Source organism: Muntiacus reevesi, chromosome 6 (assembly GCF_963930625.1).
Source record: "Muntiacus reevesi chromosome 6, mMunRee1.1, whole genome shotgun sequence".
In the NCBI taxonomy this organism is placed as follows: Eukaryota; Metazoa; Chordata; class Mammalia; order Artiodactyla; family Cervidae; genus Muntiacus; species Muntiacus reevesi.
Genome location: NC_089254.1, coordinates 41183159 through 41195744, shown reverse-complemented (window position 1 = coordinate 41195744; position 12586 = coordinate 41183159). Strand labels below are relative to the sequence as shown.

General features: G+C 34.3%; 1 protein-coding gene across 1 annotated transcript in view; it reads left to right on the top strand.

The window, feature by feature from the left end:
- RSBN1L (round spermatid basic protein 1 like) overlaps nucleotides 1-11847 on the top strand; it is a 77727-nt gene extending 65880 nt beyond the window's left edge. The window contains exons 5-8 of the mRNA XM_065938959.1: nucleotides 1723-1865; nucleotides 5183-5350; nucleotides 10861-10969; nucleotides 11054-11847. Coding sequence (XP_065795031.1) covers nucleotides 1723-1865; nucleotides 5183-5350; nucleotides 10861-10969; nucleotides 11054-11695 — 1062 coding nt within the window. The 3' untranslated portion in view covers nucleotides 11696-11847. The remainder of the gene's footprint in view (nucleotides 1-1722; nucleotides 1866-5182; nucleotides 5351-10860; nucleotides 10970-11053) is intronic.
- Nucleotides 11848-12586: the final 739 nt, after the last annotated feature.

The following is a 12586-nucleotide window of genomic DNA, read 5'->3' as shown; positions in this document are numbered from 1 at the left end:
TACTTTCAGATGATGAAATTTTTGCACTGTTTTATGTCCCTGGATATGTTCCAGTTTCTCCTGGTTTATATAGTCTGTGGGAACTTGAATAGGGTTTGTATCCCATTGTTGTGTGAAAATTCTGTAAATCTTAATTATGTTGAATTGGTTCATGGTGCTTTTCAGGTCTCCTTTATCCTCCTACTTTTCTGTCTATTCATTTTATTAATTTTTGAGAGTTTGATATTGAAACTACAACCAAAAATCTTTATTTATTTATTTAAAAAGTTGTAATATATACTAGAACTATATGTAACTTTGTTCTGTATTTTCCAAGTCTCCTGTAAATGTTATCATACTTGCATAATTTAAGAAGTAAAGAAAAAATAAAAAAAATCACTTAAATATTTATATTTCAGATTTTAATCTTAAAAGTAAATGAGCGAAATAAATGCATTCTTCCTGGAGTAATGTAATTTGACAACCTCCCCTTTTCGAAAAAGTGGGGTATAGTTTATAAATACCCATTTTCTCACCGTTCTATGGACGGTGACTCTTGGTCATTCTCTGTTGCTCCTGTTTTCTTTTCAAATATTTTAATCCCTGGTTTTAGACCAGCAACCTCTTTAAGGAACTACTACACAGAAATAAATTTTAATTTTGGTTTAGTTTTCCTCTTTGTTCTGTTAGGTTTTAATTATAACTACTCAAAGAGCAGCCCCCTTTTATTTGAGGTATCCATTTTTTAAAACTCAGTTGGTCATTTTTATAGATTGTCATGGAAGATAACTTGCTTATTTTGCCAATTTGTTAACTTATATTGTCGGGTTGGTTTATTTTTCTTTCTCGGCTCTTGCCTTATCACAACAAAAATTTGGAACGACTGACTAAAGGGTTTAAGACAACTGACAAGTTACAGCTCAGTTCAGCTCAAGCAGGCAGATCTTTTATTAGACAGATACCCCCAAAATATGAAAGCAGGCCCACCCCAAAGCAGTCTTCTTTTTCCATCTGGGTTCCCCCTTTTTATACTTCCAGTTTCTTCCTTTTGGTTATGCCCTGTGCAAAATAGGGCTTGTACTCACCACCAGTCAATGAAAGGGAATGCAAATGGGCATACACGCAAGCCCGATTGACAATTGCAAGTCGTATAACAGTAGACTATGTTGTTTATATGTTTCAGTCTGTTATAATCAGATGTAGTATATTTATGAACCCTTAATGGGCCCCTAGCTGCCTAAGATTACTTGGGGAAGACCCTGTGGTTATTTTGTATCCACTGTGGGCCTAGGGTACACTGCAGGAGTTGGACAAGTCTCTGTGGTTATTTTTGTAGCATCTCTGTGCACTCTCCTATGTGTGTCTGGGATGGGTTTTAGAGATCAGCTTGCATCCCTTTCAGCCAGGCCACCCCTTGTTGCTCATGCCTATCTTCCTACTTAACAATATGACCCATATATTTGGTAGAAAGATTAACAAATGATGAAAACAGTGAATCATACCTCTGGCAGAACTGGAGAAGTGGAGGAAACCATCCAAGAATAATTATCCTCTTGATGTGTCTGAAATAGAATCTTTTGAAGGCAAACTTATAAATATATTAGAAACTTAGAAATATATTTAAAACAGGTACATAATTCAAATGTATATATGAAATTTTGTGAAGGACGCAGTAGTCTTTAATATATATTTGAAGATTCGTTTTAAAAAATAACTGATTTCTGTGTCATTATTTGCCTCTAGTGTACACTGCCCTGGGGGACACTATCTAGTTTAAGATTGGAGAGTCGGAAAGACAGTGATGACGGTCCCATCATGTGGGTGCGCCCGGGAGAACAGATGATCCCTGTGGCTGACATGCCAAAGTCACCTTTCAAAAGGAAAAGGTATGTTGGACATAAATGTTTATTGCTGGGAATGAGTGTTTGTACATTGGTATGTAAGCATTTGTTGAAAGTTGGAGGAAGAAGGTAGGGGAAGTTTAGAGCATAACTGAAATGTAAATTCAAAAATGGTTACACATGCTGATATAATTTCTTATAAATATAAAATCTAAATAAAACATGAAACATGGAGGGCAAATGACAACTTGTAACCAGAGATGGGAAAAAATGTCATTCACAACAGGGACATTATAAACTGTATTGGAATAAATTGAATACATATTCAGAAACAAATGTAAATAATATTTTAAGAAAACTAAAACATCTATGGAGAATATAAAGAAAGATCTAAGCAGATATTTAGATTTATACTCTGGATTGAATACAAATGGTAGTCCTTTAGAATTTTAGGATTCATTTGGACTCACACTTCTAGCACTGGATAAAATAATTTCAAAATTCATATGGAATAACAAAGTCAGCAGATAGTCTAGAAAGCTGTGAAAGAGAAGATACATGTGAGGGGGGACCTCATCTTACTCAACATTAAAAATTACCATAAAAAAAATAAAAATAAAAATTACCATAAAGGTCAGAAAGATCACTGGAATAGGATAGAGAGTACACAAATAGATCAAAGTATAATGGGAACTTAATAATAAGATAAATGGGGAAAAAAAGTTTATTTAATGAATAATGCTGGCATAATTGGAAGTCCATTTGAAGGGAAACAAAGCCATAACCCCAGTGTTATATAAGAAATAAGGGATTTGAACATAATAAGTAAAAAAAGAATAAAAATACCAGAATAAAATACTTAAGCTTAAGAGAGACCTCCCTAAACAAAGATGCAAAAACATAATGGTGATACTCTTGTGAGAAAAAAGACATCAACACAACAAAGCTCAAAACTGGACTTGTAACGTGATAGACTAAAGTTAATATACAAAGAGCCTTTCTAAATGAGAAGAAAAATGTGAGAAAAAAAAACAACCCAATAGATAAATAGGCCCTAGGTAGTCAATTGTATATTAAGTGTATGTTAAAAGAATTATGGGATATTATTTTTACCCATTACATTGGCAGAAAGTATTAATAGAGTGATTATATTACAGGGTGGTAGGTGCGTGAGGAAACAGGGTCATATATATTATTGGTTGATGGGTGAGCTTCTGTAATCATTTTTTTAAAGTAATCTAAAATAACTCATAAAGCTTCACACACACACACACACACACACACACACTCTCTCTCTCTCTCTCTCTCTCTCTCTCTCTCTCTCTCTCTCTCTCTCTCTCTTAACTAGGATCCCTACTTTTGGGAATCTTTCCCCAAAAACAAAAGCACTAAAGGTAAATGCCTAAGAATGTTAATTGCAGCATTTATTATAGTGAGATCAAGTATAAAATGATCTCATTGTCCATTATTAGAGTGGTTGAATTCATTTTGTTATATTCCTATGAAAGAATGGGTCTTCCCTGGTGGCTCAGCTGGTAAATAATCTGCCTGCAATGCGGGAGACCTGGGTTCTATTCCTGGGTTGGGAAGATTCCCCTGGAGAAGGGAACAGCTACCCACTCTGGTATTCTGGCCTGGAGAATTCCATGGACTGTATATACTCCATGGGGTCGCAAAGAGTCGGACACAACTGAGTAACTTTCACTTATAGAAGAAGGTGGTGAAATAGTTAATTTCATCATATGAATTTTTGTCTGTTGAGCTGAAAGAATATCCGATGAAAAGAGCTAAATGTAGAGTATATGCTAAGTATGATTCTGTTTTTATGAAGAAAAAAAAACGTGTATAAGAGTATATATATGTAAGCACAGAGAAATGTGTAGAAAAATGTACATTAGGTTAACATTGTTGGGAATGGAGTAGGTGATCTTGGGGGGAGGTAATACCTTTCTTTTTTAGATACATAAAGATGGTCTCTCTTTTTATTATTTAAAAAAAAAAAAAGAATAGGGAAAAATGGTGATAGAGTAAAATGTAGGTTACATGAGAGCATGGACAATGTTATGCTTGTTACGAATGTCTCTAGCACCTAAACAGAATGCCTGGTGCTTAATAAATAAAGTTTTGTTGAATGAAATTTTTACAAGTTCATTTTTTTTTTTTACAAGTTCATTTTTAAGTTGGGAGTAAATGGTAAGCTTGATATGTATCTCAGTGATTAATTTAAATTTATAAATCATTTAGAGAATCCAAAAGCCTCTCCCCAGAACAATGCAGATGTACCTAGATTGTCACATGTAATTTAAGGGAGTGCACCAACCCCTTGAGGAACTCAAGGATTAAAATCCATGGTATATGTATGGTCATTTCCCATCATGTTATAGTCTTACCAACTAATGAGAACATTGCCCTAGACACTGTGCCAAATGCTTTTTTTTTTGGGCAAATGCTTTTAATCAAGTGTCAGTTCATTAGAATGTGGTATAATGAGACCAGACTTGCTTGTTTGAAAAATCTAATAGCTTTTCACAGAAAACCTATTAGCTTTTCAACATCATCGTCTAGCTTTCTGATATCTGTAAAACATTAATCACAAAAAGGAAAAAAGGATATTAAAGTATTGTGTATGTGTCTGTGTGTCTCTGTGAATGTTTGTATAAAACTTTAAGACAAGAGTGCACAAAGGGGGTGAAGTAGTAGAGATTGAGGGTGGGAAATAGAGAACCAAAAGGAAGAGTGACCCTAGGGGATAGACTAGGATGAGATAAGAAAATAATGGGGGCAATCCTGATTTGTGTCTGTAAGCAAAAGAAAAATCATACAGGGTGATAAATAAGATGATGACTCCCAAAGTAAATTCTTCTCACCCTCTTCCCCTTCTGCAGCAAAATTTGAGAGGGTTTCTGCAGTGAGTGAGGCTAGGTGGTAAGCAGTTTCTGTATGCGTATGGATTCTAGAAGGTGAGTGGTGGAGGAGAGGGCCAGTGGGAGATATCTGTCCTCCACAGTGGAGCTACAGTGTTTTTTTTCCCTCCTACACACATAAAACTGTGTGTGTTTTATGGAAGCACTTATTGCCAAGTGTTTTCTTGCTGTTTATATTTTGGTATTTCTCCCACAAGAATATAAACTCCCCCGAGAATAAGGAATGTCTCTTATTCACTGCTGTCTTGTTGACTAGCTCTAGTGCCCAGGTAGTACCTGACTTACAGTAGGTAAATATTTGTAAATATTAATGCATTTTAAAAAGTTAAACCTGTGAATGCCTTAATACAAACATTTGAAGGCAGTTAAGCCTTAATATTTAAGCCTACCTCTGTCTCTGTATATATATATATAGATGTAATTTTTTTTTTTAAACAGAACTACCAATGAAATAAAAAACCTGCAGTACCTACCTCGAACTAGTGAGCCCCGTGAAATGCTCTTTGAAGACAGAACAAGAGCTCATGCAGATCACATAGGACAAGGTTTTGAACGACAGACTACAGCTGCCGTTGGAGTGTTGAAGGCTGTGCACTGCGGAGAGTGGTAAATGTTAACTGCTGCTACTTAATGGCTTCTGAACTTTTTCTTGGGAAGCGTTTCAGTAATTCTTCTTAATGTGGGGGAAAAGGTTTCAGTTTCCTGTGTTTGGATATTGTTTTTGTGTAATTGCACTAAAGATTTTCAACTGATAGAATCTAGATTTTATTTGACTGAAATAGTTTGATTTTCTACGTGACTGGAGTTGAAAACAGTTGTCTTACATACAGTAATGGAAAACCCAAGGTTCACTTGATGCTTACTGTATATCCATTTACAAATGTTCAGTTAATTTTCTCTGCTTTTTGGCTCACAGTTTTTATACAAGGAGACTAAGACTCAGGACTATCAAATAGTATTATCATAGTCATATAGCTCATAAGTGGTAGAGCTCAGTCTGATTTCAGAACTGACTCCAGCTTCTTGTGCTTTTCCTTTATACTGTTTTAACTTGCTGTCTTTTTAAGGTTTGGTATCTATTAAGTGTTTGTTTACCTTAGTATATTAGTATTTTTCCAGCTGTGCTTGCAAGTTTCACTAAATCTTTTGATAGTTTAGAAAAAATGGATAATTTTCTTAAGGAAAATGCATAATATACTTAAAGTGGTTGTCTCATACATTAAGAGAATTTCCATTTACTAAATTGACAAAACCCGTAGAGCAAAGCTATATTTATACTGTAAGGTAACTTTGGTCAGTTAGGTTTTGTTTTCAAATTGGGTATTGTTTGGGTATGAAACTTAAGTTGAAATATGCTATTTCACTTATTAAAGCAGTTGAATTAAATACTTAGCATGTAAGAAAGTTTTCTAAGTAAAAAGAAACTTTAATTCTGAAAATATAAAATGTCAGTATTGTTGCATAGATTTCTAAGATGTCTTGAATAATATGGCCTGTATTTTCTACATGAGGAAATTGTATTTTCAAGAGTTGTGAATACAAAATTGACCCTATGTTCAAAAAAGAAAATTTAAAGTAATATTTTATAAATTAATACTGAATGGGGAAACCAGTGTAAACTGACTTTCTTCCTTAACATAAATGAAGCTTTATGATTTCAGATATGCAAAATAGCTAGTACCAAGCTAACCCTATATGAGTTCTTTAGGAAAATGATGTTAATAATTTAGTAGTTTATGATTCAATAATAATAATAATAATTGTGTTTAAGTTAAATGGTAATATCTGTGGTGATTCCCATACAGTTTCAAAGTTCTTACTATAATCTGGTTTAAAATGCTAATTTTGTCAAAGACTAAAGGCACATTTGTCTGTGGAAATCAGTACAACAAACCCATTTTAGATTAATGGGATTTTTCTTGAATGTTTGGTAAAAAGATTTAAGAGTGGCATCAAAATTTTTTAAAGTGAAATCTGATTTATAGATAGTATTCAATAAAGTTAGCCACATATTTATATTTTTCCTCAGAGATAAATATTCTTGTTTCTTGGCCTTAACTTTATTTAAATCTCTTTCAAGTTTCTTTTAATTATTGTTCATGTTTGCTTTTTCTCCACTTTATATGTGATTTGATGTTAAAGATTGTTTCCTGTCCTTCACAGGTCCATCATAGTTCACTATAGTTACTGAATTAAAAAGTACTTGAAGCTAGCAATTTCACAGTGAAAAAGACTATTGTCAAATTACATTAGGGGCCAGATTTAAGAATGTTCCTGAGATAGATTTTGGAATGAGATGTTGCTAGTTATGAATTTTCTCACTTTTGTAAAATACAGTTTACTTTATCTACCAGTGATGCTTTGATCTCTTCAGTTCAGTTCAGTCGCTCAGTCATGTCTGACTCTTTGCGACCCCATGAATCGCAGCACGCCAGGCCTCCCTGTCCATCACAAACCCCCGAAGTTTACTCAAACTCATGCCCGAGTCGGTGATGCCATCCAGCCATCTCATCCTCTGTCGTCCCCTTCTCCTCCTGCCCCCAGTCCCTCCCAGCATCAGGGTCTTTTCCAATGAGTCAACTCTTCGCATGAGGTGGCCAAGGTACTGGAGTTTCAGCTCCAGCATCAGTCCTTCCAGTGAACACCCAGGACTCATCTCCTTCAGGTTGGGCTGGTTGGATCTCCTTGCAGTCCAAGGGACTCTCAAGAGTCTTCTCCAACACCACGGTTCAAAAGCATCAATTTTTCGGCGCTCAGCTTTCTTCACAGTCCAACTCTCACATCCATACATGACCACTTTGATCTCTTAATATTATAATGAAGATAGTAAGAAAATAATTTGGTTTATACTTTTAAGATGGTTTCATGGCTCTGATGCCAACATGGTTTATGATCGCTTTATTATTGTTTCTTGCTGTTAACCTAAGCTGTACTAAGGAAATTGGAGCACTGTCTTAGTGTTCTTATCTTAGCATTTTGAGTTCTCCTCTTTTTCTCAAGGAGACATTAGGTATTAGATGATTGATTTTATCTTAGAGCCTGGCTTAACACGAATTTGAGATACAAGACTTAAGTTGATTTAGACTATAAAGAGATCTTAAACTAGATAGACTTGTGAAGTGTTGGTCAATTTTCTATCACTTTTTAGTATTAGGAAGACAGAATACACATAGATTTATATATTCAAGGTTGCCTCTTGGAATTCAGTTTTTTGAAAAATCAACTAATGGAATATAATTTGTATTCAATAATACAGAACTTGTTATAAGTGTACAGTTAGATGTGTTTTGACTAATATATACAGCCATGTTAACCACTACCACAACTAAAATATAGACCATTTTGTTTTTCTTGTATCCCTTGACAGTTAATCTCTCCCCATTCTTACTCTAACTTGAGACATCTATTAACCTCTTTTCTGTCTTTATAGGTTAGCATTGCCTAGTCTAGAATCTCATGTAAATAGAATCATACATTGTCTGACTTCTTTCACTCAGTATGATAGTTTTTAGGTTTATCTAAAATCTAAAATTTAGTGTTAGGTGTCTTAGTAGTTCATTCCTTCTTGTTGCTGAGTGGTATATCATTGTATGGATATATCACAATTGATTTATCCATTCACCTGATGATAGACATTTGAATTGTTTCCATTCTGGGGTTTTTACGAATAAAGCTCTTATGAACATTTTCTTACAAGACTTTGTGTGCACATATAATTTCATTTCAGTAAATACATAGACATGGAATTACAGGGTCTTAGAATAACGTACAATAATTGTGTGTAGAGATAACTCTAAGTCTACAAAAGAAGTACTAGAATTTATCTAAGTCACAAGATGAGACAATATTGAAAAGTTAGTTGTATATAACTGTATTTTAGCAGTAAATACTTTGATTTTAAAAATGAAAAGAAAAAATAATGCCAGCTTGTAGTAAAATAAAAATTATGAAATACTTAGATTAATTTTTTAAAATAAGTGACTTACACTAAAAACTACAAAACACCAATGAGAAAAATAAGATTTACAGAAATGTTAAGAGATATACCTTGTTTATGGATTGAAAGACTCCACATTATATGTCAGTTCATTCCTTTCCCCACTTTTCTTTCTTACCTTTTTTAGTGTTTCATTATACCTCCACTGACTTCCCAAGTGGTACAGTGGTAAAGAATCCACCTGCTAAGGCAGGAGACACAAGAGGCATGGGTTCCATCCCTGGGTTGAGAAGATCTCCTGGAGTTAGGAAATGGCAACCTGCTCCAGTATTCTTGCCTGGAAAATTCCATGGACAGAGGAACCTTGCGGGCTTCAGTCCATGGAGCTGCAAATGGAGCTGCAAAGAGGCAGACACAACTGAGCTGTTATACCTCCACTATTTGTTTAATAGTGGTTGCCCTAATGTTATCATAGTGTATCTTTAACTAATATCATACTTTTCTATGTAATGTGTAAGAATTTTCAACAGTGTACTGCCATCTTTCCATGCCCCCATTTATGGCCTCTGTGTTAATTATTATACATTTTGCTTTCTATATTCTATAACATCACCCCCCCTCATATCTTGCTTCCTTTGGCATTAAGGATATATTTCTGAAAATATTTTAAAAATAAGAATAAAATAACTTTCATATTTACTATTACTTGCATTCTACATTGCTTTGAATAGATCTGCATTTTCACTGAAATATCATTCTCCTTCAGTCTGAAGAAGTTCTTTAACATTCTTTGTTGTGCAATCTTCTGGTGACAGGTTCTCTCAGTTTTTGTCTGAAAATTATTTATCTCACACTTTCTTAAGGATATTTTGGGGATAAGGAATTCTAGATTTACTTTTTATTTCAAAGATAGTCTGCTTTCTTCTGGCTTGCATTGTCTCTGATGTAGCATGCATTCATTCTTACACTCTTTCCCTGTATATTAATATGATGCATAAGTTTTAGATTTTCTCTTTATCACTAGTTTATTAAAATAAATTGGTTATGATTTGCCTCAATATGATTGGGGGGGTGGTATTTATTTTGCTTGGAATTTTATTCCAGAATCCATTTTGAGCATCTTTTATAAACATGTATGTGTATATTATTAATTGAAGAGTTTGGGGGTGTTTAGAAGTATAATTAAAGATACTATTAACCTCCACAAGTAGAATGGTAACAGTTTACTTTATAAGCACTTTCCTAATAAATGTCTCTTAACTTTTTAAAAAGTTATTTAGGGATTTACTGTATCATTGCAGTTATATACGCCTAGATTGAAAGAATGTATTCCCTTCCTCTCCATATTTACCTCTGACTTCTATGTTGTGTTTTTAATTACATACTTAATTTGTTGAAGTACTGACCTTAACTATAAACACTTAGTTTTTTGATTTGCATAATTTAACCAAGTCAAGTCAATTTAATTTTTCAAAACATCGTTACATATAGCCATAATAAAATGAGATGTGGCTGCTTATGGAAGTCCCCGCCTCTTTCCAGGAGTCCTGATGACGAGTTCCTTCTACTCCTTAAAATTTCCTTTGTTCTTCTCCCTTCCTTGACCAATGGATAAAGTTTCTGCTCTGCTATGCCTATATATTATATAAATAATAAAATGAGTTGTTTTATCCATATTTAGGTTAAATCTCATAGTGTTATCCTTTGTTTAAATATGTAAAGTGGTCTTCTAATTATAATTTATTTCTAAGATACTACTTTGATTTTGACCATAAACTAGTTTTGCTTTGAATTAATATATATATGTGTGTGTGTGTGTGTATGGACATATACATATATATTTGGCTGCGGTGAGTCTTAGTTGAGCGAGCAGGGTCTCTTGGATCACGTGGGATCTCTCATTTCAGCACACGGACCCTAGTTGCGGCGCACGGGCTCAGTCGTTGCGGCACACAGGCTCCGGGCTTGTGGGCTCAGTAGCTGTGGTACCCAGGCCTAGTTGCCCCATGGCATGTGGGATCCTGACTGTGAGTGGAATTCACGTCTCCTGCATTGCAGTGTGGATTCTTCTTAAGCAGTGGACCACCACGGAAGTCCCTTCTGCTTTGAATTTAATAAAGACTTAGCAGAGTAAAACATTTAATGGCAGACTCTTCATTATCTCTTGTTCTTTTTTTAGGCCTGATCAACCCCGAATAACCAAAGATGTAATTTGTTTTCATGCTGAAGATTTCTTAGAAGTAGTTCAGCGAATGCAGTTAGATTTACATGAACCTCCACTGTCCCAGGTATATTTAAAACTATTATTATCCTCAATTTAATTTTTATTGTGGAAAAGGCTTACTGGTATTTTGTGTTTTGTTCTGTTTCAGTGTGTCCAGTGGGTTGATGATGCAAAACTTAATCAACTGAGGAGGGAAGGCATTCGCTATGCCAGGATTCAGCTGTATGATAATGACATTTATTTTATTCCAAGGAATGTTGTTCATCAGTTCAAGACAGTTTCAGCCGTATGCAGTTTAGCATGGCATGTTCGGCTCAAGTTGTATCATTCAGAGGAGGACACTGCTCAGAATACAGTTACTCATGAAACAGGCACATCACCAGATTCCACATCATCAGTTCTTGGACCTCACACTGACAGCACGATTTGTGCTGTAAGCAAAACCTCCTTGGATTCTATTTTTTCAGACAAACTTCATTCTAAATATGAATTACAGCAGATTAAACATGAACCTGTTGCATCTGTAAGAATCAAGGAAGAACCTGTGAATGTTTATATTCCTGAAAAGACTGGAGGACCGAATAATATGGATAGCAAGAATGTTAAAGCAAAATTGGATCATGTTCAATTTACAGAATTTAAGATTGAAGTGGACTCTAAATTTGAAAATAGCAACAAAGATTTAAAGGAAGAATTGTGTCCTGGAAGTCTCATAAGTTTAGTTGATACAAGGCAACATAGTTCAACACATTCAAATCAAGAGAGAAAAGATGATGACGTTTTGTGTTAAATTTGTACATACCATTTAAATTTTTTTTCCCTAAACTTAATAGTGTAATAAAGATTCATGAATTCTGAAAGCAAGCCGAGGACTTGCTCCCAAGTCTGTTACAAAATATAGTTTAAGTAGCTTTGTAACATTCCTCAGTGCCTGTCCATAACTGTGAAGTAGCAAAGCACTTAGGGCCAGAAGCACTGTCAACACTGCAGGTTTAAACAAAGCAGTCTTTAAAAAAATCCTTTGAGTTGGAGTTGTAGGTTTTAGAATAGAGCTGACATTACCATATATATATATATATATATATTTTGTAATATGAGCCAGAATTCTTTTTTGACAATTAAGGCTTTTCCATAGAGTTTATTTATACCAGTTTTTTTTTCCATTTTAAATGTGTCAGCACTGTAGTGTAAATAGCTTTTAAAAAATCTTTTTAGTGTGATTTATACTGAAATGTGAGCCACTTAATAAAGGTTCATAACAATAAACATGTTTTCTGTCGGGTCTGCCAAAAAACAAAAATCAACATTCATTTAAATCATTTATTTCATCTGTTATGTTTCTGCTGGTATATCAAGTGCTAATGGAGTGCAACTGTATGTATTCAAATCTAGTTAATATTTAAGTTCCCCACACTGTGCAAGCATTTTTAAAACCAAGATTCAGTTATGAAGGCATATTTATGTGTGTGTGTATGTATGGGAATATATATATATGTTACCATATTTTGCATAACTTCATAAATTGCTGAATGAGTATGTGAAACTTCCTATACTCCCTGGAATATATTTTAAAATATTTCAGTGTTAAGAAAGCAGTTTAGGTAATAGAAAAATGTTATAAGTTGGGAGAAAAAAGGTATTTTAGTGGTATGTAACCCTTCTAACTAATGAAGTTATGTGG